This window comes from Cheilinus undulatus, linkage group 6 (assembly GCF_018320785.1).
Source record: "Cheilinus undulatus linkage group 6, ASM1832078v1, whole genome shotgun sequence".
In the NCBI taxonomy this organism is placed as follows: domain Eukaryota; kingdom Metazoa; phylum Chordata; class Actinopteri; order Labriformes; family Labridae; genus Cheilinus; species Cheilinus undulatus.
In genome coordinates this window covers 16300644-16328381 of record NC_054870.1, presented here as the reverse complement: position 1 = coordinate 16328381, position 27738 = coordinate 16300644, and the positions used below count along the sequence as shown (strand labels likewise).

The following is a 27738-nucleotide window of genomic DNA, read 5'->3' as shown; positions in this document are numbered from 1 at the left end:
ACTTCTCTGTGTTTGGAGGCTTTTCTCTGACCCACTGTCTTCCCTGTCAGTGTCACATCTGACTAAAACAGTTGGCTCAGTAGTGTCACATCTAACTACCTTAAAGACAAGATAAGCAGATCAGAACAGAAGCACTCAGAACTCAATAGGAGGGTAGATTCGCAAGTTAAAGGGCTTCACGTTGAAGTTTTCATTGTGTTGATTTGATTTGGTATTTGAGCCAATGGAAGGGGAGGTCATGGACTCAGTTTCTTCCTGTCTGCAGTTGACTTGTGAACTTCTTGAAGTTCTGGTTTGATGACCTGCAGCCTCTGAGTGTTTCATGGAGGTTGAGTCTGGAGTTTCCTGAAATGCTCTGTGTTCCAGGTCCTGGAGGCGTTCAGGCCCCAGAGGAGTGACAGATTGCTGCCAGTCACTTTCTCTGTGGAGGGAATGATGCTCTGCAGTCTGCCCTTGTCCTTGGCAGTGGAAGCAGTACATCAGATGGTGATGGAGGAGGTGAGGATGGGCTCAGTGATGGAGGTGTAGGAGTGCACCATCACTGACTTTGAAGGGTTGTGTTTATTCTGCAGGAACTCATCCTCTGATAAGCCTCCTCCGTGAGCAGATTTTTTTCTGAAGGTCCTGGGGAATTATGATGGTGAAGGTGAGATACAGCGGTGTCAACAGAGAGATGGTAGTTTATGGAGGTTGGTTATTTATGAAACTCATGATCATTTCCCAGTCTATGGAGCAAAACATTAAGTTCCAAGTCGATCTCTCACCAACAGGTTACCACACAGTCAACCAAAGATGAGATGAAAGTGTCAAAGGGGCATCCAACATGCATGTTTTAATATCATCAATAAATCTCAACTCTGGGGGGGGGGGTGTCTCTGGGTTTGTCTGGGGCCTAGACAATTATGTGGGCAGCCCTGTCTGGGTACGCCTGCTTACATAGGGCAAAACCTAACCACCAGGCGATGTGCACCCTCTGGAGTGTAATTTTGTATACATTAGTATACTTTAGATGCCATAATCTTACAATGTCTATCCATCCATCTGACCAGGAATTGCAGCATGATTTAATAATATTAAGCCAAATCACCTTTGCTGCATCACAAGTCCAGTCTGGCTTGAAATCATGCATACAAGAGCTGAGACCTGCATGGGATTTAAAGAATCCTGTTACAGAACACAGTTTTTCTGTTTGTGAGATACAAAAACCAGGACCACAGTCTTTATGCCTAACCATGCACCAACTCATAATTAATTTTAATGACAGTCATTAAGACAAACTGTGACTTTTCTTTAAATAACTAATTAAACTTAATTTAATCCTGGGGCTCTTTCAGAGCCATTTCAGGACTTCATAATTATATTTTTTACTCTCACTTTTGCAGTTATCATGCTAAGATGATGATATTTGACAAAGATGTTTATCTTTTAATGAATTTTGGAATTTCAGAATCCACACTGTGTTGATGGAATTTTCCACTGTGTAGACAAAAAACTCACACTGTCCCTCCTGGAGCCCTTTTAGACCACATTGATTACCGCTGGAACTTCTGATTCCCTTTCTACTGCCATTGCAATACAGAAATAACAAAAAAAACAAACAAAAAAACCCTGTTAATTCCTCTTTAATCCAGTCAATCAAAAGTAAAATAATTGCACACAAAAACATCGGTACCAAATTTTGCCATTCATACATGTTTGTAGAAAGGCATTGTGGGGGATAATTGCCTTATTTGAGCCAAGCGGCAACCTCCACACCTGAAAGATGAAGCCAATGCAGAAGTGCAAAAAATTTCAATTCCGCGAGTGGAGGCTGGCTGCAGGAACACCGGAAGTCCCGTCTGCACACATGTTAAACAGCCGGTTTTTACACTAGGAATAAACTGGTTTACATCCTGGTTCAAAACACCAAATGTGTCTCATTAGCTAGTGTCTTATTGTGCTCTCACTGTACAGGGGGTGAATTTTCGTTTGGATTGTAGTTAGGATAAACCTCACTTCACAGTGATTGGCAAGTCTCGGCAGGCAGAGGCTTCCTTTCTGTCAACTGGAATGCTAGCTAGCAGGCTGAAAGGAAGTCGCGCTTAGTGGGCAGGCCATTAGGTTGATCCAAAGTTCGGTTAAGACCAAGATCTCAATATGGCAGCCTCCGTGGATTGGCTTCAAGAGCTGTTTGAGTCCGCCTATTGTAAGCAGACGACTGATGTCACACAGGGTTTGTCCAATTCTTTCTACACTCTATGGTTTGAACTGATAGGATAAAACAGTGACTGTAGGCAAGTGGAATAACTTATTTCAACCAAAACTACCTTGGATGTTTGTTATGGATGTCAGAGTCTGGTGTGTATGTGTATTGAGTAATTAGTGTGTGTGTGGGTGTGTGCAGGTGTTTGCACGAAAGAGAGATGTGGTCTGTATAATCAATGGTTCTCACGGCATTTTCTTTGATTTATGTCTTTGAAGTGAAAAGATAAAAGGTGATTAAAAATCGCCTTTCATCAACATGACCTCTGCAACCATGTCTATGTCATAAATAAAAGTTTTGGAACCAAGAAGCAGCCAATCCGTGCAGAGCAGAGTGTAAACAACACAGCCATGTGTGTTCACCTGTTTATGCAGGTGCACCTGCTAAAAAGTGGCATTACGTAAATAAACTGGCATTTATAGTTTTAAAATCATGAAAATGAATTCACATTTGCTGTACATGATGAGGACTGGAGTTAAGGACCAAAAAAGGTTTTTCTTTCATGTTTAAAATTTTTACATGTATCCAGTGTCCTGAAAGGTCTTTAAGAGGGAAAGGATTATTTTTTTAAAGGAGGACCTAAAGGGTTAAAGCTCTGTTTTTAAAGATATGTGGGTGGACTTAACTTTCCAGTGTTACTAGAAAGCCTGAACTCTGGACATACAGTAGTGTAAATGATCCTAAAGCAGTTTATGTCACTGCTGCCCCGTTGTAAGTGTACAATGTTGATGTGGACTAGCATGGATTATAAGGCATTAGTTTGCCCACATTGGGTTTGGTGTAGGATTAGTCAACTCAGCGGTAGGACAGATTTTCTCAGTCATACTGTTCTCCTCTGCTCTATATCTAACTCACTGTCACTGTCATACTCATACTAATAATCACACTCCCCTTCCTCTGACTGTACAACCACACGCAAAAAAAACACACCTATGTGAAACAGCTGATTGTGTAATATTTACTGCACACAAAGCACAGGAGTGTGTCCACATTACATTCAAATTCGTAGATGCATTTCAAGTTGTTAAATTATGTACTGTTAGTCAAATTAGTAAAAATTCTGTTGATTTTTTGCACACCTTAAGTATCAAAAATAACTACTCAGTACTTTGAGTAAAGATTATATTTGTCACTTTTACCAGGGATGTCAAGATCAATTGCATAAATATCTTTTAACCTCCTGAGACTTGAGCTTTGTTTAGAAAGTGTTTTAAGTTTCTTCAACTTTGGATTAGTAGAACCTTAGAAATGTAAAAGCTCAGCCTTGTCTTTGAACAGGAATTAGTTAGTTTTTTTGTTTTTTACCAAAAAATTATGCATACAAATCTTCTGAATTTTTCTGCTAAAAGTACAACCCTGGATTAGTTATATGTGTAGGCCAGTTGTTGAGGCTATTTAGTCATTATGAAATAATGTCAGTCATGGAGATAGCTATGTGGGAGTCATTTTTCTTCTTATTTTGAAGATAGATCACCTTGACTTGTCAAGGCCAAATATGGACCAAAATAGTTTATACATTTCCCCCAAAATTCGATGTAAACTCCTGAAAATTTTAAGCAAATACCCCCAAACTTCAAACCAAATTCTCCTGAGAATGTCTGATCAACTTCCCCCAAATTTACAGGTACATTCCCCATAATTCCATGAAAAGTGACAGAAAATTTCTCTACACATCCAAACAAATCCCCCGCCCCCAGTTTACAAATAAATATACCAAATTTCCTTGAAAATATCCAAAAATTTCAAAGCATGTCCCCCTAAAAATTTAATTCTAAAAAATTACAAATACATTTCCCAACTTCCCATGAAAATGCCCAAAAATTCAAAGTAAATTTCCCTCAAAACATCCAATGAAAAATATACAGATATATCCTGGAAATTTCTATGAAAAAGGTGAAAATTTCCAGTTACAGCTGCCTTTCATTAAATTAGAATATCATCAAAAAGTTTATTTATTTCACTAATTCAATTCAAAAAGTGGAACTCAGATATTATGTAGACTCATTACACACAGACTGATATATTTCAAGTGTTTATTTCTTTTAATTTTGATGATTATGGTTTACAGCTAATGAAAACCTAGAATTCAGAAAATAAAAGTTTTACTTAAAACCAGTAAAAAAAGATTTTAACACAGAAATGTTTGACTTATGAAAAGTATGAACATGTACAGCTCTCATTACTTGGTTGAGGCTCCTTTTGCATTAATTACTGCAGCATTGCAGCACGGCATGGCGGCGATCAGTCTGTGGCACTGCTGAGGTGTTATGGAAGCTCAGGGTGCTCTGATAGTGGCCTTCAGCTCTTCTTCTTTGTTGGGTCTGGTGTCTCACATCATCCTCTTCACAATACCCCATGGATTCTCTGTGGGATTTAAGTCAGGCGAGTTTCCAGGCCAGTAAAGGGACACCATGGTCCTTAAACCAGGTGTCAAGTCCTGCTGGAAAATGCAGTCAGCATCTTCATAAAGCTGGTCAGCAGAGGGAAGCATGAAGTGCTCTAAAACGTCCTAGGAGACGGCTGCGCTGATCTTGGACCTAGTAAAACACAGTAGGCAAACACCAGCAGATGACAGCTCAGATTCTGTGCCTCTCCTCTCTTCCTCCAGACTCTGGGACCTTGATTTCCAAAAATTGTCCATAAAAATCCAAAACACAGAATACAAAAAAGCAGAATTTTAAGATGCAATGAAAAGGCTGTGACTATCGCAATTGACAACACAAATTCTCAGATTAATTGTGATCAAAAGCTTTAATCTTTTACTTTTTACTTTTACTTGAGAGAGAATTCTAAACCAGTAATTTTACTTCCACCTAAAAACATTTTAATCAAAGAAACTGTAAGTTTGCTAAAGTACAGTATTTCTGTGCTCTTTCCAGCCCTGACTACCAAGGCAGCTTTGACTTGAGGAAGAGGATGTCTGTTTCATAGCAGCAGCAGACAAGTTGAAGGAGTTGTGTGTTGTGTTTTAAAAAACTAAAGTTTACTGCAAGAATGGAGAAAAAATACAGCAAACTCTGTTTCAAGTGGAAAACGATAATGATGCAGCTTTAACATATATTTGTGGATAGCATGGTGAACTGTGCAGACAGTGATTTCTGAAAGTGTTCCTGAGCCCATACAGTGATTTTCGGTACAGAATTGTTTTTAATTCAGTGCTGCCTGAGGGCCTCAAGATCCTGAGCATCCAATATTGACCTCGGCCTTGCCACTTGCCCACAGAGATTTCTCCAGGTTCTCTGAATCTTTTGATGATTTTATGTACTGTAGATGGTGGATTATTCAAAGTCTTCTTTCATGATGAGGAACATTTTTCTGAAATTGTTGGTGAACCTCTGCCCATTTTTACTTCTGATAAACTCTGCCTCTCTAAAATGCTCCTTTTATACCCAGTAATGTCACTGACCTGTTGCCAGTTAACCTACTTAGTTGTGAAATGCTCCTTCAGCTGTTTTTCATTGGTACCACTTACTTTTCCAGCCTTCTGTTGCCCCTTCCCTAATTTTTTGAGATTGGTTGCTGCCATCAAATTCAAAATGAGCTCATATTTTTAATGAAAAGTAACATGTCTCAGTTTCAATATCTAACATCTGTCTGTTTATGTTCTAGCGTGAATAAAATATGGCTTTATGAGATTTGTACATCATTGCATATCTTTTGGGAAGTCCATTTTTCGTCAGACTGTATGACACATAAATGCCTCTTTCAGGTTTTCAGAGTGATCATTTTACAGGTCCCTTAATGAGCAGATGTCCCTGAGCGTCTGTGTCCATGTGTGTTTGCGTGTCCAACAGTGGGTGTGTGTAGCCAATGAGCTTTAATCATATGTTGCAGTGAACATTGTACTGTATGTATGTGCACCCCCATCCTATCATGTAAACAGTATGTACATTCTGTACATTTCTGCAGGCATACACGTAGTTTTTGCATCTTTAAATCACATCAAGCTTACTTCCTCATTTAGCATCACACACTCCTCTTAGCAACTGAGAGCATGTAGCTAGGCATTACTGTTGGATTACATGAATGTTAATGTGCATGTGTGAGTGGGTGTATGTGATAGCTCAGGCTAAAGAAGGCCTGATGTATGTATCACTCCTCTATGCTCACATTGATTCTAGTCCTACAACCTGAGGCACAGGATCCTGGTTTTCAAGGATGTTTTTCTCTAAAAAGGCAAAAACAAAACCCTGATCAGAACTAAGCATTTATGTAGACCTGGAGTGGCTGGAAGTTGCAGTTAGCGGAGGTTTGTTTGAGAGAGTGTAACTCACAGTCTGCGTTCCTGCTGTGCTTTGGCTCATTCCTCTGCAGTCTTTTATGCATTCTGCCAGTGTCACAGAGTACCAGGAGCGGAGACAAGGGTCGTCCAGACAGATTGGACTGACAGTAAATAAGCTCATTTATTCAAACAGCTTTAGTTTTGCCCGCAGCCTTGCATTTTTATGTCCAGGTGTCTCGTCCAGATGGAACATCTCAACCGACTGTCCTACATGATTAAAAAAAAACAAAAAAAAAACAGTTTTTCACAATTTCTGCCGTATAAAAGAGGATGGCAAAAGGCACTGAGCATTAGAAGCAGACGTTTTCTGTCTCTTCATTCGAGAGCCAAAAGATCACCTCCAAAAGTTTCTTGATTTTTTAACTAGCTGTTTTTGAGAAATAAAGACCAATTTAGACCTCAATGAATGAAGAATCTGAGAGTTGTAGTGAACACCCGGGGCATTTTACTGCCCAGGGCGCTGAGCAGAGAACGCTGGACTACACTGGCTTTGTATTAAGATTGAGCAATGAAAGTATTAAAAACACTGGCCGTGGACACAGACCCTTGTGCCTCTGTGTAATGTGTACTTTTTTCCTACTTATCATTTTTTTAATCACTTATTTTCTGTTAGACCAGAAAAACATGTAATACAATGCATACAATGCACAAATAATGAGACTTTACTAGAATATTGACAGGCCAATCAGAGCAACAGGACAAGGTAATAGGCGCCGTTGTGGTTTATGAAAGGGGAAACCTGTTGGCGGATAAAACTCATGATGAGGCTGGTGTGATAATCACTTCTCTTTGTTTAATGAAACACTGTGGTCCAGTTCTGATAAAACTGTCACTGCAGCACAGCTACATCAGAGCTACATGACACTTCCCTGCATCTTTCGCTGAAACAAGGACTAGTCTGAGAGACTTTGATAAATACAAAACCTTGCATGCTCATCAAAAATTCTCCTGAAAACTTACCCACAGTATTAGTGCACCTTTCTGCTTATTTTCTCTTTAATATCAGTAAAACTGAGTGATGAAGTAGAACTTGAAAACAAAATCACTGTTTGGATTTTATTCCTTGCCCTTCAGCTCTCCTTCCCTCGGTGCTTGACTTTCCCCCTTTGTCGTCCTTCGTCACCCCCTCCTCTCTCATCCCTTCTGGCTCTTTGTCCCCTCTGTGACTTTGCAAACAGATCTCTTCTAAATATAGAGAAAAGAGTCTACCCATCACTACTGGAATAGCCCAGAGAGTAGAGACATCAGTGCTGTGGAAATTCCCAAAGGGAAAGCCAAGCTTCAGAGCAGAGCCGGAGAAAAGCAGAGCGACCACAAACACTATTGATCTGTCAGGAGGACCGGATTACTCCTCCTGTGTACATGCACCCAGGGACACAGAGCCAAATGTCTTCTTCATGTTTAACAGTAGAAGAAAATGTGTAAAATCCCTCTACTACATCCTCCACAGTGTGTTTCTGGAATACTCAAATACTCGCTGAATCTTTACAGCATTGATTTAATCCACAGACAAAACAAGAGCTGGTTTAGTGGAAGACAAATAGTAGTGACTTTTCCTCCTGGAAGTCAATGGTTTTCCAGACTGTTGATATGATTTTAGTAGACCTCCTTCTTTGATAGCGTCAGTATTTTACTTTAGTTTTTTCCTATTGCTCCATGTTATGTGGAACAGTTTGTGCTCCTCTAAATTGTTGCAGATGTGTATTGAAATAGGGTGAACTATTTTAACTTTTTTTTTTACTTCATTAAAGAAGCCAGTTGAAGTTTGCCCCCTTTGCAAAAAAAAAAAATTATTTATATCTAGCCAATCAGATGAGAGCACACTGTGATTAGTCAACATGACTGAGACGGAATCAAGGGAAACAGCCTTTGATAACAGCAATAGCATGAGGGCAGAAGAATTTGAGTCTTTATTATTTTACTTGATAACCTAAAGCTATAAATTAAAGTATAATCTGACAACAACAGGTGTTACAACAAAGAGGACAAATGGAGGGTGTCAAACTTTCTTTCCATGTTAAATAACTAATAAGGAATGACTAAGTTATGTATCAAAGAACATACGAATGTTTCCCTGGTCAGGCTATCATCAATGGTGTATGACAGTCTCTCTGAGCAGGCTGTCTCCCAGGTTCTAATATTTACTTTGTGCTTTTAGTCTAGTTTTATCTCTACACTAAAGACCTTCTGCATATCTTGAGCTGAGCACAATCTGAGCAGATTGTGAGCTGTAGAATTGCAAAGACTGACTTGTAAGGGAGCAATTTTATTCATGCTTAATGTGTGGATTGCTTTGCAGACGGACCATGTGGAATTTGAGATGGCAGAATGTGCAGACGATGGCAGAGAAAAATCGTGACCCATCTTTTACAGCAGCTCTATCATGGCTAAAAACACACCGTAGCAACTGTGCATACTGTATCATTGTGTACATGTTTGTCTGTGTATGAGTGTGTTTCGGTGTAGATAAAGCCTGTATTTTAAATCTCCCAGGTACATCCCTGCTGTGCACTCAGGTGTACCTTTATCCACGTTTCTCTGCCACTGTGTGTATTTGAGTGTGTGTTAACATGTGTGCACACATCTGTGTGAATATAAACATCAAACCTGAACAAAAAAACGGCATAATCTGCTTAAAGAGGACAGGATTATTCATCCAGAGGGCAGGCCGGACTTCTTTTCTCCCTGAGTGAGCTGGAACTTCACTGTACACTTTAATTCACTCTCACAGAAACAAAACACGACATGTTGTAACATCATTAATGTGACTCTAACCCTAACAAAATTCAAATTTTGAGCCTTTTTTAGTGACAAATAGAAATGTATTTCCATTGAAATAACCATCACACAACATGTGCAGTCCCCACAAAGCTGCTGCTGTTGTTACACTACAGAAAACCTTGGACCTCAAATGAATGAGGGTTTGTTATAGTCAAGGCATTATGAGAGAAGTCAGTTTGGAAGCTGACCTTTACTTTCTCCTGCACAAATTCATGCATTTTGAATTCATTTTAATGTGAGGATTTTTCTGTATAATTCAACTCAATTCAATACAACTTTATTTGTATAGCACTTTTCATACAAATGTAAACTCAATGTGCTTTACAGAATATAAATAAGAATATTAACAGCAGCTTCAATGGACTATAACCTTCACACCCAAGTTCATACAGACATGGCCTTAAACATCTTTATAGTTCTTCAATAGAGCCGTAGGGATTCATTCCCTGGTAGAGTTAGACATTATTACACTAAAATGAGGTTGACGGCAGGCGGAAATATCTGACACCAGTGTTGGAATTATACTGTGGCTTTTGGGGAGTCCCATTTTCCGATGTGTACCACAGCATTCCTCGTCACATGACCACACGTACGCTGCCAATCCACTTACAGCAGATAAATCCAAACAATATGCAAAGTATCCAGTCAACTTCAAAATACAATACAGTGCTCTGACTCCTGAAAAATCATCACTATATAAATATAAGGTCTCATGCCGTGGCACAGGCAACAGGTCATCAGGGGGTCAAAGAGTTACTACACTGTAACTGACAAAGAAAAGTTAACTTTTGACGTGGAGAAACCACATGATTTTACATTACAACACGTGTCCTTTATAGAAAACAGAAACCTTTTAACTTCCAGATGTAATCACACATGACAGAAGCAGAAAAACAAGGAACTTTGTTAACAGCATATCATCATGCTATCAACATCACATCCTGCAGCACATGTCATGAGGTCAGTGGGTCACAGAGTTATTAAGGCACAGTTGATGAGGAAGTTAACTTTTGAAGTGGAAAACCACAGAATTTTACATGAAACCACATATTCTCTGTATAAAACATGAACTTTTTTAACTTTATAATGTACTCAGCCATGGTAGAAGCAAAAGAAAACGTGGTCCAAATGAATGGCAAACCAACCCAAGAAGGAAAAACTATCTACTCTTGATTAGGGCTGCAGTTATCGAGTACTCTATTGATTCCTTGAGTACTCTGATAAGAAATATTTCATGCTCGGTATCTTTTTAAATTAACCCCATTTGCCTCAATCAAGAGCAACGGTACAAGACAGATGAAGAAGATGGGTATCTAAAATGAAATACAACTTCTTTATTTAAAGCAGCTATTATTTCACGTGACAGGTTTTCTAACAAAGGTATATTTTAAATCAGTTAAATATAAACAAGTCAAGTTGTGGGGTATTTTTGTTTTTCCAATATGAAGGAGACCAGTGACTAGGGATTTTGTCTAACAGTAACCAAAAAGGCGAGTCTTGACAAAAAGTCAATTCTACAGTTTACAATTTGATTATTCCAAGTTCTGGAGTCAGCAAATTTCCACCTTGAAGTTAGTTGTTCATCTGCATAGCTTGTTCTGGTGAAAATGAGAACATGCAGTGCATTTAGAAAGAATTCAGACCCCCTTCACTTTATTTTAATTTTGTTATGTTGCAGCCTGATGCCACAGTTGATGATCCTTTCTGATTAATCTACACTCAGTACCTCAGAGTGACAAAGGGAAAACAGACATTTAGAATTTTTTTGCATTCTTTAAATGGAGGACAGGATTTTTAAAGGCACACACCTCTCTCTAGAAGGCCTCACAGCCGACAATGCATATCAGAGCAAGAACCAAACCCCTCATGGTTTCAAGGGACTAGATTGTTGACAGGCACAGATCTGGGGAAGGCTACAAAAAAAACTTCTGTTGCACTGAAGGTTCCCAAGAGCAGAGTGGCCTCCATAATTCTCTAATGGAAGAAGTTTGTCACAACCAGGACTCTTTAAAGAGCTGGTCACCTGACAAAACTGAGTAATCAGGAGAGAAAGGCATTAGTAAGAGAGGAGACCAAGAACCTGATGGCCCGGAGATCCTGTGTGGATCATCGCTGCAGCCCTCCACTGATCTTGGCTTTGTGGCAAAACAGAAGCCTCTCCTCAAGCCAGCTTGGAGTTTGCAAAACGGCACCTGAAGGACTCTAACTGTAAAATCAAGAGGGCTGTTGAAACCAAAATTGAACTTTTTGGCTTGAATTTAAAGGTTATTTTAGAAGGAAACCTGGCACAGCTCATCACCTGCCCAATACCAACATCCCAACAGTGATGCATGGTGATGTTCTTGTGTTTCAAATACAGGCTGGATGGACCTGGCACCTTGTAATTCCTAGAGCACCTCCTCTTTTTGCATTCTTCATATGGGATGGAAATAAAGTAACGCTGGTTCAGCATGTCAATCAAAGGTTCGTAGGTGTAAAGCAGAAAGCCTTCCACAATAAGGATGTGAGTCTCCTCCTCCTTAGTGTCAGACTTTGGGACGATCTCAGTGTCCAGGGTGTTATTAACGCCATGAGATTTCTCAAACTTCACCGGGTTATCCAACCATGCGTAGATCGTACTCATCATGGCGTCCATGTCCAGAGCATTGATGACATTGTACTGCTTAAAGCCATCTTCACCAACTTCAATCTGATCGTGGGGCTTGAAGAAGTCATCCCGATGGACCACACAACAGCTGGCAGGTTTTTGATCATGCTGTGGGGTGGTATTCAGCAGCAGGGACTGGGAGACTGGTCAGGGTTGAAGGGGAGCTGAATGGAACAACATACAGAAATATCCTCAATGAAAACATTTCCTGCAGACTGGGCAGAAGGTTTAACTTCCAATATGATTCTAAGCACACGAGCAGCTAAGGGATAACTGTGGATGTCCTGACTAAGTACTGAGTGAAGGGTCTGAATACTTAAGTCAGTGTGATATTTCAGTGTTTTCTTTTAAGTTCATTTCCAAAAATTCTAAATTCTCTTTTCACTTTGTCATTATGGGGTATTGAATGTAGATTAGTGCAAGAAAAAAATGAACTTAAACGATTGTAGATCCAGGTTGCAGCACAAGAAAGTTTTAAAAAGTGAAGGGGATCTGAATACTCTGGATGCATGAGAGCCACGACCTTGGATTTTATTGTTTTTACAAAGTGAGGAGCTGGGATATGATCTGAAGTGAGTTGCAATTTTTAATTTTCTAAGCAGCAAAAGAATGAAGAGAATTGGATTTGAATGGGGACACTGGATGACCTGAGGGGCCTTGTAGGAGGATTCTAAAAATAGAAACTCAAAGAGCTTAAGGTCTACTTTGACAGCCTCAGTGTCTCAGGCCATTTCATCATTTTTGTCATGAGCACATTTAAATTATGTTTTGATTAAATAATTTCAAATGCATGTTTTCTTTACTCTTGAGAGGGAAACACTATGTCTGTTGGATCTGGAGTGGTGCTACCTGTTGTATGTTTTACTTTTAAGTCTCTGTTTATCACTGATATTTGTGTGGTGTACGCTCCAGCAGAGTCTCAGTCAGCACGGGTGGGACTGTCTTCTGTGTGTCACATAATGAATTTCAAACACACCTAATCAGTCTTTTATGAAGGATAAAAATCCTTTTAACTGTTCCAACCAAATCCCAGATGATCAAAAGAGGCGAGGAGCAGCTTCAATGGGCCGTACAAAAAGGAATAAACAGGGAATCCTGGAATGATTTACAGGACAATGCCTGGACTAACAACACATCAAAAGGCACGTGTGGGTGTGTGTTTACAGTGGGAGGACAGTTATTATGTGTGTGTTTGAGATGGAGGCAAGATAGTAAAACCCATGACAGACTTCTGATCTGGATCTCTGATGTTCAGTTTTCATATGTCCAATGAACTGTAACCCAAAATCAGAAAATTGATCATGGTCGAGCATATTGTTGCTGCTATTAAGTCCCACTGGTCCTTTAAGACGTTACTGTCAGGAAGCAAGAAAGTAGGACTCAATTACAGACCCAGGTGTGTTTAAGTTATTCCTGAAGGATGGCCTGTAAAGTCACAAATGATTTATTGGGAGACAGAAAAACTAAAACAAAATGGTAACAAGCCAAAACCAGTTCCACTTCTTCAAAACACTGAGAAAAAGGGGCACTAAACCACTTTTGACTTGCAGCTGATTAGAGATTTATATTCTAGACTGGTTGCATGTTTGCTGTGTGCAGCTGCCACACATCAGCCCTGGCTTGTTGTGGCTTGCACCGTCAAGAGTTTCATTGGGAGACTACGGTGTGATTTTGGGCAGTAAAATAATCGTGCTGACACTCAACACTTGAGGATTATTCAGACAAAGCTCAGTCTACATAACTTCAGCCTAATTTTAGTCTGACTACATCATCTGACTACATCATAGCTCATCATCAAACCTCAGGTCCAGATATGAGAGTCAGGAAGGACAAACGACCACGATTCAACAAGACTGGTGTCTGAATTTTTCTTTCATTGTTTGTCTAGTTTGACACCTTGACCTGACACACTGATGTCAACAATGTGTATCCTGACGTGAACAAACTTGTGAACCAGAGGCAGGAAGGGGCATAAAGTGTAATGATTTACGGATTCAATTCAAATATGTGATTTATTATTCTCAAATGCATTTTGGTCGCGGTTTCATCTTCTTCTACGTTTCCTTTTCTTCTTCACTGCTCTTTGTTTGGGACAACAGCTGTATAACAGCTGTACGTTACCCACACACAACTTTGCCCATAATTAATAAATTAAAGCTCATTATTTCAGTACAGGGGGCTGCACGGTGGCGCTGGGGTTAACGCTGTTGCCTCACAGCAAGAAGGTTCCTGGTTCGCTTCCCAGTTGCATGTTCTCCCCATGCACGCGTGGGTTCTCTCTGGGTACTCTGGCTTCCTCCCACCACCAAAAACATGCTCATTAGGTTAACTGACCTCTATATGTCAGCCCTGTGATTGACTGGTGACCTGTCCAGGGTGTACCCAATGATAGGTGGGATAGGCTTCAGCCCCCCGCGGCCCCCAACGGGATAAGCGGTATAGAAAATGGATGGATCGATGGATGGATTTCAGTTCAGAGAGTTGAATTAAACATGCAAAATTAACAATGACAAAAAATGCAACAAATTGATTTCAAATCCACCTTATTCCTAGCCCACATGATTCTTTGCGTGAAATATGGGCGCAACTTCCAGTGCACAGAAACAAGATGCTAAACATGATCATTACAGCAATTTGGATACCAAAATCTGTAAACTTCGACTGCTTCACCTCAAAAGTGAGTTCAGTTTGGTAAATGTCAAGTTTTGTTTTGAGAATTAATGATAAATTAAAATTGAAAGAATCACATCCCCCATGCACTTAGACAGTGAACATGTTTAAAACACTGTTGTTAAAGACATGTATTTACCTTTGTCACAATATTAGTACCATGAACGAAGCAACATGTACTGAGCTTTACAGAAAATATTATTCAAAACGTTCAGCTCATATTGATTCAACAAAAATGCAGCAGTATTTATTGCAGCAAATATTTTTTATTTCAGAACAACCATTGTTGATGCTAAATCACTTTAATAAGCCCTTGGAAGAATCCCGTTTTTGCTGTTACTGTACAGGAAGTTCCATCCACATTCATAACTACAGTAGACCCCACAGGAATAATGTGGTATCCACCTTATTTACTTAGTTAAAGCTTACAATACAAACATCGTGAACACGATTACAGAAATATATCAATATTTACAAATTTAAGATGAATTCCTACTGAAACAACTGTCATTCTTTGTTAGCATCTATAGTTAGCTGCTGCACTAGAATAGATGTATTTAATATACTTCTGCCTTAGCACCGGAAGTTTCACACATATTCAGATTTATAGTAGCGGCCCCAGGAATAAGGTAGATAAAACCACAGCAAAAATCTGATTAAAGATACAATTTTATTATCAAATATATTAACAGTAATAAATGAAATACACTATGAGTTTCTTTGCTGTGCTGCTTTAGCTTAGCTTGTAACATTTGTCATGTGTGAAGCTTTGATGTAGTAAAACTTAATTTATTTGGATGGACTGACTGCATAAACATCTTACTTACTAAAAAAATGATCAAATGGCTCCCTGCTGTTGGAGTAAAAATCCTGGTAAAAATGTTGACATTAGGAGGAGTCAGGCTCAAACTCTCAACAATTCCACTCATATTTAACTATAAAAGAGGCTCAAAATGATCAAATCAGATACATACAGTTATTTTCTAGTTCAGAGAGTATTCGATGAGTTCTTTATTTCAAGTACAGGTGGTTTTAAATGGGATGTCAACTGTTTGCTGCATGTGAAGACAAGGATATTGAAAAATGTCTACATGGTTTGTTAAATGTGCATTATTATGTTATGTATTTTTCAAAGGTATCTTAACATGCATTTCTGTTTGTATTGGGTTATCTATCATTAAAGATAACAGAGTTTATAATCTGTAAAAGTGATCCTTCACGGTCTTTATTGTAGGTTTTGGGATTCTGGCCTCTCTAGTGTCAAATTTATGTAAGGTTATAATGTTGAAAAAAGGCTGGGTACATTGTCTTGATCCCAGCTCATCATTGAGTTCATTGGAGTAAATCATTTTGCTCAGTAGAAGACAGAATATCAGCAGCATTAGCTCATGTCAGGGTAGGAAACTAAAACATTAAAAAACCCTTTATCCTGGTCTTTAAAGTCGTAGAGTAAAAATAATACAGATGAGATTACATCATCCATAATGCCCTGCTTAGAGAAACAAAATATGACATAAAGGAAATTATTACAAAGTGAAAGGGTCCATAGGAAAGCCTGTGCCAGGCTGCAGAGAGAGTAAAATCCTGTTTGTTTAAAGAGTAGATGTAAAACACAGAATGCAGCTCTGTTTAGAGATTTTACCCAAAGGATGGAGGGTAAAAATCCCTCGCTGACTCCTAATCCTGCACACTCGATATTGTCATTGTCTCCAATCACGGCTGTCAGACGCTATTGCTCAGGATGAGGATTATGCCCAATCCGTCATGAAGGAAGTGTGTATGTGCGTGTGTGTAATAGCATGGGCCAAGGGGCTGTGGGTATAATCTGGGAGCTCATTCGCTAATGCCACACTGCTTTCTATCCCTCCAGTTTCCGTCCTGCCTGCGATGTCATCATCACACACCTCGTGGGAGCAGAGGGGATAAACAAAACGGTGGAGTAATTTCTGCAAACACTTGTGGAATAAACACAGAAACCATTGCTAGAGTCTGATATTGTGTGTCACAGTGGAAAGCCTAATGTGATCACTCAATAACTAAGGACAAGCTACGGTGAAGAACTGTTGACCTACTCCTTTCCTTTCTCCTCAGTGTCTCTCTCTGTGCTGTCCCCAGAACAGAAGCATGTTGGTGGTGATGTTTCACTGCAGGAGGGTCAGAAGGGCTGACCTTTCATCCCAATCAGCTGGAGTGCCTTTGAGTGTATAAGCATATTTCAAGGGTGAGAGATCAATCTCATTGTTTTAAATGGTAATACATACTGTTGTGGTTTTATGTTATGCAAGGACACTCTTATAGTGTTCTCCAACTCCGAATGTGGCGTATTTAATATGCAGTACTTACACTATGTTGCCAAAAGTATTCGCTCACCTGCCTTGACTTGCATATTAAGTGACATCCCACTCTTAATCCATTGGGTTTAATATGATTTCAGTCCACCCTTTGCAGCTATAACGCTTCAACTCTTCTGGGAAGGCTTTCCACAAGGTTTAGGATTGTGTTTATGGGAATTTTTGACCATTCTTCCAGAAGCGCATTTGTGAGGTCACACACTGATGTTGGAAGGCCTGACTCTCAGTCTCCGCTCTAATTCATCCCAAAGGTGTTCTATCGGGTTGAGGTCAGGACTCTGTGCAGGCCAGTCAAGTTCATCCACACCAAACTCTCTCATCCGTGTCTTTATGGACCTTGCTTTGTGCACTGGTGCACAGTCATGTTGGAACAGGAAGGGGCCATCCCCAAACTGTTCCCACAAAGTTGGGAGCATGGAATTGTCCAAAATCTCTTGGTATGCTGAAGCATTCAGAGTTCCTTTCACTGGAACTAAGGGGCCAAGCCCAGCTCCTAAAAAACAATTCCACACCATAATCCCCCCTCCACCAAACTTTACACTTGGCACAATGCAGTCAGACAAGTACCATTCTCCTGGCAACCGCCAATCCCAGACTCCTCCATCAGATCGCCACATGGAGAAGCGCAATTCCTCACTCCTCACTCGAGATGCATTCCTCACACGCATCTCAACTGCTCTACAGTCCAGTGGCAGCGTGCTTTACACCACTGCATCAGATGCTTTGCATTGCACTTGGTGATGTATGGCTTGGATGCAGCTGCTCGGCCATGGAAACCCATTCCATGAAGCTCTCTACCACTGTTCTTGAGCTAATCTGAAGGCCACATGAAGTTTGGAGGTCTGTAGCGATTGACTCTGCAGAAAGTTGGGGACCTCTGTGGACTGTGTGCCTCACCATCCGCTGACCCTGCTCTGTCATTTTACGTGGCCTACCATTTCAGACGCTGTCGTTCCCAGTCGCTTCCACTTTGTTCTAATACCACTGACAGTTGACTGTGGAACATTTAGAAGCGAGGAAATTTCACGAGTGGGCTTGTTGCACAGGTGGCATCCTATCACAGTACCACACTGGAATTCACTGAGCTCCTGAGAGCGACCCATTCTTTCACAAATGTTTGTAGAAACAGTCTGCATGCCTAGGTGCTTGATTTTATACACCTGTGGCCATGGAAGTGATTGGAACACCTGATTTCTATTATTTGGATGGGTGAGTGAATACTTTTGGCAATATAGTGTATGACTCAGACTAAAGACATGACCGCAGGTGTGACTGTATACCTTTTAGTGACGCGTATAACAACAACAGCAGGCATCAGTAATCCAGCTCTGATCACAAGATCACAACAGACCGAACTAAACAGAGCACCAAGGGCTCAATCAGAATATATCACACATACTGAGGAAGGGCAGTCCTCTTCATAAGGGCTTTTACTGCCATTATTACAACAGAATTTTCTAATGCTAATTAAAAAAACCTATTCATGAATGCAAATCATGTGTGCTTCTTGACAAAGTGGCCCTGACTGAACTTAGGTTATTGTATGTAATAATTACGTATGGTTGTACAAATTCTAACGGCACACAAGGACTTGGCTCAAGGCCACCATTTGAGCATCCTGCTCCTGAGGATCAAGAGACGAGGGTGGAACTTTCTTCCAAGCAGGGAGGGCCAAATGAACCTGGGGGCAGCACATATTTTCTGAAAGGTGTAGGGGAGTGGGGGGTCTAATTCTTGGGGGGATTGTGGACTGGCCGGGCCCGTATTTTTGTTAAAAAACCCTGAAAAAGTGTATTTTGCATAATATGTGACCTTTAAGTTTACTGCTACAGTGTATAACAAGCTGAAACGACCAGTTTCTGATTCTGTTTCTGAACAGCTGACCCTTGAATGACGGTTGTGGTGAGATGAAGGGGAAAGGCTGAGGCAGCAGCCAAAGTTGAGGGAGTAAGGTACAGTATCACTAATTAAAAAACAATATTCTTCTCACTGTAACTACGCACGGGTATTTAGCAGCAGCGACTGATGATTAATTTTCTTAGTCCCCCAGTAAAGTGCAGCTTGAATGACCGCGAGTGCGTGGAGGAACTTGATAGACCAGTGGCAAATGAAGTACTGCAGCCTGTCAATCTCACAAGACATTTTTCACTGCAACGTGAAATCTTGTGACGTTTTAGTCGTCACACTCCTTTAAGAGACACTATGTTAAAGAATAGACTGAGAACTCCTAAACTCAAACACACAAACACACTTTCTGTTTTTTGCAATAAACAGATCAAACAAAAGCAATTGAAATAGCTCAACACAACAAATGCTTTAAGTGGTTTCCCTAAATTCAACTGAAAATGCAACTTATAATCAGAGTTAGTGAAGCTCATAAACTAGGCTATTTTGTAAAAGCAGAATAAATAACCCTGCAGTACAGTGAAATAGTAAAACATTTATATCTTTAAATTATTTCAGGTCAACCTAAATGTCCTTAAGTCTTTACAGTCCATACATACTGCAAAGGCCAATGGGGGGTGCTATGTCAGTTGATCATTTAATCTTGAAGTTAATTTGTAGGCTGCAGGTTTGACAGGAAATTATACTTTAACTCTGCTTTGTCTTCTCCAGCAAACAAACAAACAAAAAACTATGTCACTGCACGTCTTTCAGTCCAACTCTTTGCAATCCATGGAAAAGTAGCCACCTAGGTATAAAGGTGCAATGTTCTCCCCCTCCCTCTCTCCCACGCTCACGCTCCCCTCCTCCATGTTTCTCTCTGCAGCTCTAAATCTGTCATCACAACAACAAATCCACATCTGAACTGTCCATCACTTTTACTGATGTTGGAACAAGCTGCTCCAACATCCAAGCCCGCAAACCGTACTCCTGTCCGGGATCGATAAGCTTGGAGGCCCGCCTTCTCAAACTGGAGATGCCCTCATCACTAAGCGGAAGTTGGATTATCAAAATAAAGGCACAACTTAATAGAATTTGTAAACACCTCTCTGCCAATTAAAGTCTCAATTTTTTTCCCAACTCAGCTTTTTATTCTCTGTATTTATTTTTTTCTTACCAGGACTTTTCACGATTATCAAACATTTCTGACATTTCATAGCCTAATCCAGAAATATTTAAGACTTCATTTATACAATTTAGGTTTATTCCGAGCTGGTCAAATATTTGCACTTTTCTATGTTTTTTTCATCTCAGATTTCAAACGATAATCAATAAAATACATAGGCTACATTTAAAAGGTAGAAAATACACAGGTAATTGATTATCCTCACTATTAAATATTGAATCTCGTTGGTATTTGGCTAGATAGTAAAGCTGTAATTGATATAAAACACATCAGATAATGAAATATACAGCCCCATCAGGCTAAGTAGCCGAATCTTGTTTTGATTTGTGTAAATCCGTCTCCGCGGCTTAAAAACCACATGAGCGATCTTAGGAAAAATTAACAGTTTAAAGCGATAATACACATACAACCAAGAAACATATTTAGCCCCTTTTCTCTCATTTTTAGAAACATTTGTCAAGCTATTAAGCGACGTGTCCATGCTTATTTCCCATACATCGACTTTTGTTTTGAAATTACCACCGGAAGACGTGTTCTTTACTATGGCTGACTTTCCAAATCCATCGACAAGCTCGTCATATCACCTCTCGTCGAGTAAGTTGAGCGCTCATACCCCACATCTCTCTGTCTCTTCCTCCTCGCTTCAGTTTCTCAGACCTTTGCACCACCACCGGGGGTTCCTCGGAACGCTCGCCGAGAGAAGAGCGCCATGGCCCGCGTGGTGGTTGAAGGGATGCCGCCGGAGACGGCCGTCGGAGGAGGAGTGATGCTCGACCGACGGAGGAGCAAAGCCAGGCGGAGAAAGCGAAAGGAGTTGTTCGCCTTCCAGATGTGCTTCGCGGGGGTACTGCTGGGTCTGGTCGTGGGGCTCCAGACTCTGGCACAGAAAGCAGGTGAGGGGCAGCTTAGTCTTCGGTCTGTTACTGTCCACCAGTATTAAATATGATGAGAGGAAAAGCTTCTTTAAGGAGTTTGTGTGCAGCGAGAACAACAGGCAGTTTGAAATAGAAAATGACTTGTGAAACATTTCCTAGGGACTGTGCATTTGTTCAAATGTTTTAGGGACATTTTGAACACTTCGTACAGTAAGATAATAGCCTCTTTTTCTGCTGTCTGTGATGCTGTTACTAAGGGAATGTTACAGTAAATATGTAGAAAACAGAGGAAAGAGCATCATGTATACTATTGTTCAACACTGGATTTTAAATATTAGTTACTGCAGACTTAATCTGGGTGATAAATAGACAGTAGAAACACTCAGCTTGCATTAAATGGGAGCAAACTTAATTGACTGAGTGTCAATGATACACAATAAGTACAGTAGTGAGTGTTTAAACACCACTGAGACTGTCAAAGACAGTATAGATCCTCCTGGGATTGGTTCACATATATCAGATTGATTTCTTTGTTTGGGTACAGCTTGTAGTGTAATAGTGCACACACATTTACAATCACTGTATAGAAAAAAACAACAACATGCCTTCTTGGAGCTCAACATCTGTAACTAATAATCCCCTGGAAATGGTAGTGGTGACTGTGCTGCTCTGCATGCATGCATTACTTAACACAAATCTACTTTTTCAACCATTTCCTGTTAGCTCCAGTGGGTAGAGGATAAGCCTCATATATGATATGTACTTCTTGGTTCATACCTTTTTATTTAATTCAGGGAAATATGGTGACTCAGTGACAAGCTGGATGTCTGCTTTCTTTTCTTTAACGGGGAAGTAGAAGTGAAATCGCACACTGGCAAGCTTAACAGGGATTTTCTTACTGACTGGGAGATCAGTAATCATCCAGTGGAGCTCAGTGAGCCATGTGTGGTGTCAGTTGTTGCATTCAAACAGTGTGGAAGCTTGATTCTGAGGTGTTTTTTCAGCTTTCCGTGATTGCAGAAGCTGAGCCAGTGTTGTGGTCTGTTTTGCCAAGCCCATTTCATGGATGATTTTGGTGTAAGTACACAAGGATGATGTGTTTTGAGCTTGTATTGTGCTTTCTAGTTTCCTGAATACTCAAGGTGCTTTTGACACTGCAGGTCACATCTGCTCACTCCACGTTCACACTGATGGTAGAGGCTACTATGTAGAGTGGCCATCAGTATTTACTAATTCCATTCATACACATCCACACCTATTCACTTGCCACTGGTGCTGCAGTCAGCCAACAGCTGAGTTTAGAAGGCAGAGCCCAGCTGGTGGCAGAAAGTCAGCAAGAGGTAGCTTGTGGTTAAGTAACATCAGAAAGTTAAGGACTACCTGAAAGCCTTCTGCAATGATTTCAATCAGGGATGCATTATCGGTATGATATTAACAGTATCGGCAGATACTCATAGCTCAGAAAGTGAATGATTGGTATAGGCAGTGTTAAAATTTCTGCAGATATTTTGGCTTTAAAATCTCACTATGTCAGCTGTAAATATTGGCTGTAAGAAAAAATAAGTTGGAATTTTAGACTGGACCAACAGACTTTTGACAGCCGAAGTTTTTTTCTTATTCATCATCATTCCTTCCGGGTTAAAGTCTGCTGTAATGACTGAAATTTGTTAATTTGTTCAACCTGACACTTTCAATTGTGAATTTTAGGGACTGACATTTTAGGTCTAAAAATGTTTAGATTTTGGTAATGGTTAAAATCAGGGGTGTCCCGATCCCGATCACATGTATCAGATCGGGGCCAATACTAAGCATTTTTAATTGATCAGCGATCAGCAATTTGAGCCGATCTTTCATGTCAGTTGCTGTAAATGGAGCACAATTTACGACAGGCCGTAAAGGTGCCAGTAACAACAAAGCAGCAGTAGCATATTAGCTTTCATGTGATAAAAATATCAGCGGTCTGGAAATACTTCAAACTTAAAAGCAAAAACAGTCCATTTCACGAGGTGGTAGCAGCAGAGCTGTGTTTAACTCCACAAATTTGATCCGTCATCTCTGATCAAAACATGCAGCGAAATACGGGGACTTTACAAGAGCAACAGGCAGCTTCACCGAAGCAACAACCTCTGGACTTTAAGAGAACGGACAAGTACCCTCGAGAGATGGACAAGGCAAAAAAGACAACAGAAAAGATGGTCAAATACATTGTGTTGGACAACCAGCCCGTCTCCGTGGTGGAGAATTTGGACCCACGCTATGCCCTGCTTTCTTCACGTTACATTACTGACACTGCTTTACCGGAGCTTTAACAAAGCATGTGATAGTATACTAGAGAAAGGCAACTTCAGTGCCGTTAGCTTCTCTACAGACATTTAGAGCTCTGACGTTTGTCACTGCTGAGTCTCTGAGAAATAAGTGGTCGCACTCTAGAAACTGCACTGAAATAACAAGAGTGCCTTGTATTTGGGTTTTATTCCAGTGTTAATGTTTTGGTTTACATCTCAGATTAAGCTGCTACATTTTAATAAGGATTGTTGTTTTGAATCTGTATGATTCATATGTTTTTGATCCTATTCAAGTTAAACTGTTTACATCACTTTAAAGTGGAGTTAGGATGTGTTTAATTCATTTTTTGAGTTCAGTTTTTTGTTGTGACTAATAGAGTCAACTTAAATTCTAAGTGGAATTATAATATTTAAAATTCATTTATTGAATTCATATGTTATTGTGACTATTGACTCTGTTACACCACCACTAAGTGAATCTAAGGTTATTTGAGTTTACTTTTTTGACTGCTCCGGTCATTCAGCTAACTACTTTAAGTGGATTTTGATTGTCTGATTGACTACTAAACACTGCACTAAGTGAATATGCAAATTCATTTTTTGACAGATAATTAAAGTGAAACAGAGCTATTACACTATTCTGAGCAGAAATGTGATTTTATGTTTTTTTTACAACAACATTGGCTTAACTGAGTTAAATGGAATAAGTTCGAAATATCTAGCAGTAGCAATTGAAACTCTGTGAGTGTCGGATCGGGACTCGGTATTGGCAGATATTCAATATAAAAAATTGGATTGGGATTGGAGGCCAAAAATGCTTATCAGGACATCCCTAGCTAAAATTATTTTTTAGTATTGGCGTATTGCATATCTGAAAAAAATCAAACATCAGGCATCCCTGATTTTGATAGTTTTGTAGCAGAAGACAAGTTGTTTTACAGTAATAAGACAACCTGTAGCAATTGGCTTGGGTTTACTGAATGTACTCAGCTCAGCGGTCAACCATTCAAGATACAGTGGACATACACTCACTTGACACTTTATTAGGTACACCTATTCAATTGCTTGTCAACACAAATAGCTATCAGCCAATCACATGGCAGCAGCTCAATGCATTTAGGCATATAGGCGTGGTCAAGATGACTTGCTGAATTTCAAACCGTACATTAGAATAGAGAAGAAAGGGGATTTAAGGGACTTTGAACGTGGCATGGTTGTTGGTGCCAGGCGGGCTGGTCTGAGTATTTCAGAAACTGCTGATCTACAGGAATTTTCGTGAAAAACCATCTCTCTTGTGAGCTGAAGTTGTGTGGACAAAAATGCCTTGTTGATGTCAGAGGAGAATGAGCAGACTGGTTCAAGATGACAGAGTGAACAGAAACCCAATTAATCACTCGTTACGACCAAGGTAAGCAGAGTACCATCTCTGAACAAACAACATGTTGGACCTTGAAACAGATGAGCTACAGCACCAGAAGACCACACGGAGTGCAACTCCTGTCATTTAAGAACAGGAAACTGAGGCTACAACTCACATGGGCTCACTGAAATTGGACAATAGAAGGCTGGAAAATGTTGCCTGGTCTGATGAGTCTCAATTTCAGCAGGGACATTCAGATGAGTTCAGTGGACTACAACTACTACACAGTCTCCACAGTCACCAGATTTCATTCCTATACAGTGTCTTTAGGATGTGATGGAACAGGAATTTTGTGTCATGGATGTGCAGCTGACATATCTGCAGCAACTGTGTGGTGCTATAATGTCAATATGAAATTAACCTCTGAGAAATGTTTCCAACACCTACTGGAAACAATGGCTTGAACAATTAAGGCAGTTCTGAAGGCAAAAGGGGCCCAACCCAGTTCTAGCAAGGTGTATCTAATAAAGTGGCTAGTGAGTGTAGGCCCTCATAAACCTTGTGGACAAACCCAGTGTCAATATATATATAAAAAAAGGCATTTAAGTCTCTATATGCATAAAATTGGTACATGGAGGCCATGCCCATGACACTCAATACTGAGATTTGTCAGACATTTTTGTGAATTCAAGGCTGATAAATGGCAGAATCATGAGCAAGGACATAAAACGCATACAAGATGCTGGCTATCATAGATGAGTCAAACACTGTTATACCAACACCGAACTGCACTTTGATGGTTGGATAGAGTTAAGTGTTCATTATTATGTGAGTTGCTGTAATGCTTTTAAATGGAGTTCAAAGTCTTGGTGTGCCATGGGAATTTGTACAACCAATGGTTATTACTACACAACCATACATCACTTACTGACTATGCACAGCAGTAGGTGATCAAGTACAGAGGCAGCATATGCAATGGAGGGAGCATGCAGCAGTGGGGGTGCTGGTTGACAGAAAAAGCTGTCTCTATAACTTCAATATTGCAGACATTGTAGCAGACCATTGTGGTGAAGCGGGAGCTAGGCCAGATGGAAAAGCTCTCGCATTACCGGTAGATCTTTGTTCCAACCCTCACCTATAGTCATGCACTTTGGGTAATGACCAAAAGAGTGAAGTCGCAGGTCCAATTGGTTAAATGAGATTCCTGGGTTCAGTTTTAGAGATAGGGTGAAGAGCTCGGACATCCAGAGGGAGCTCAGTGTAGAGCTGCTGCCTCTTTGTCTCTAAAGGAGCCAGTTGAGTTGTTCTGGGCGTCTGATTAGGATGCCTCCTGATCGCCTCCCTGTGGAGGAGACCCCGACAGGGAGAAGACCCTGGCATAGACCCAGGAATTGCTGGAGGGATTTTATATCTCATCTGACCTAGGAACGCCTTGTAATGCCTCAGGAAGAGCTGGGAAATGTTGCTGGGGAGAGTGATGTCTGGGTTGACTTGCTTAGCCTGTTGCCAACACAACACATCCCTGGATAAGCAGAAGACAAATGATGGCTGAATGGACGGTGTGATTTCCTGATTATTTCACAGTGGTTATGCATTAAAGAACTTAAAAATACTCAGACAACTGGACATAAATGTATAGGAGGGTTATCATCTCATTTAAACATACATTTTACTGTTAGACTCTGTAATGAACAGATAGAGAACAGAGGAAAAGAGTTTTATATCCTGACCTGCCAACTTATTTTCATTCTTCAGATCCATAAAAAGTCCATAAATGTACGCTGCATGCTGTCTGGTGTTTTCGTTTGTAAATGAACATTTCAGGGCAGACTGAAACAAGGAGAAGGGTTTGGCTGCAGACCACCTCTCTCAGACATCCCTCTTGCAGACCACCACTGTTAGACACCACCACTGTCAGGATGGAAATAACATTATTTGATGATACTACATATAGTATTTCCTGTTTCAGAAGGTCCACAAACGTAAGCTTTTTAGCTATGCTATGCTAGTTATGCTAGCTTTAGGTATGTTTCTCAAGCTAATCTAGCTGTGTTAGCAACATTACAGCATAGGGAGGTGCATAGAGAGGGTGTTTCATACCTTACCCTAGACCTAACCACAATTTTAACGAGATTTTATTTTGAAAATTTTTGTGTATTTTCTGTCCTGACAGTCACAGTGTTGGTCTGCAGGAAGAGATATATCTGAGGTAGGCAGTCTGCTGCCAGACTGTCACGGAAACAAGAGGTTGCTCCTTATTGTTCTGGCTATAGGATGGGACAAAACAATTACCTAATGTTATTTTGTATAGATTTATAAATAGTTATTGCGCAGTGATCACAGAAATCACATGAATATAGGCAGGCGCATGCTGGTCATCTGTGTCTGTTATTTCAGTACAATATAATGAGTTTCAGCATAATTTAATATGCTTCAAGCATATTTTTTTTTTATTTTAAAGTCTATTAAGTCTATTAAGCCAGTAGTGTCCAGAGGGTGTTCTCAGAAGTGTCGACTCAGTTCTGTTAGGATGTCAACAAAGCAGCTTTTCCAGTTATATCATGCATAAAGGAAACTAAAGACTGCAAGAATTAAAATTATTATCAGTCCTGAAATCAAAATATCAGTATATCAGTTGTCAGGATTCATTTCTTTTATTGTCTGTATAAATGGAGTATCTTTTGATCATGTTTGTTTTCATATTTGCATAGTCAAACAGGTAAGAAAGAGCTGATGGATTAACCGGTCTAAAAAATCAGTGTCCTCTCACTTGTTTTTTTTCCCTGAACTTTGAGTCTTGTGTCACATACATCAAACTGATATATCTCTATGGCAACTGTTGAAGCTGCATGCTCTGCTTGAAGAGCCATGATCAGGGAAACGTATGGCGACTGATGTGGTACCGTGACGTAAAATCTTTCTCCTATGGTACATACTATAATTAGTCCAGTGTAGAAGTCCATATTTTCAATGAGAAAGAAATCAATTGTGGTGTTGATGATGAGCGTAGGAGGAGAGGAGAGAGCTTTTACAGATGAATGCTTTGATTAGGATCACTGAAATCAAACTGATTGTTGAATGTTTTTAGTGCTGTGACTGTTAGATGGAATAGCAGGGTTTAAAAGTTCATCTCTGTGATCTGAGACTTAAATTAAAGTTGTATCCTAAATGAAAT

General features: G+C 40.1%; 1 protein-coding gene and 1 pseudogene across 1 annotated transcript in view; one reads left to right on the top strand and one right to left on the bottom strand.

Moving 5' to 3' along the window:
* Positions 1-479: 479 nt before the first annotated feature.
* LOC121511223 lies at positions 480-12059 on the bottom strand (annotated as a pseudogene).
* An 8591-nt stretch (positions 12060-20650) lies between these two features.
* slc24a3 (solute carrier family 24 member 3) overlaps positions 20651-27738 on the top strand; it is a 173850-nt gene continuing 166762 nt past the window's right edge. Inside the window, exon 1 of the mRNA XM_041789827.1 lies at positions 20651-20936. Within this exon, the coding sequence (XP_041645761.1) occupies positions 20753-20936 (184 nt within the window). The 5' untranslated portion in view covers positions 20651-20752. The remainder of the gene's footprint in view (positions 20937-27738) is intronic.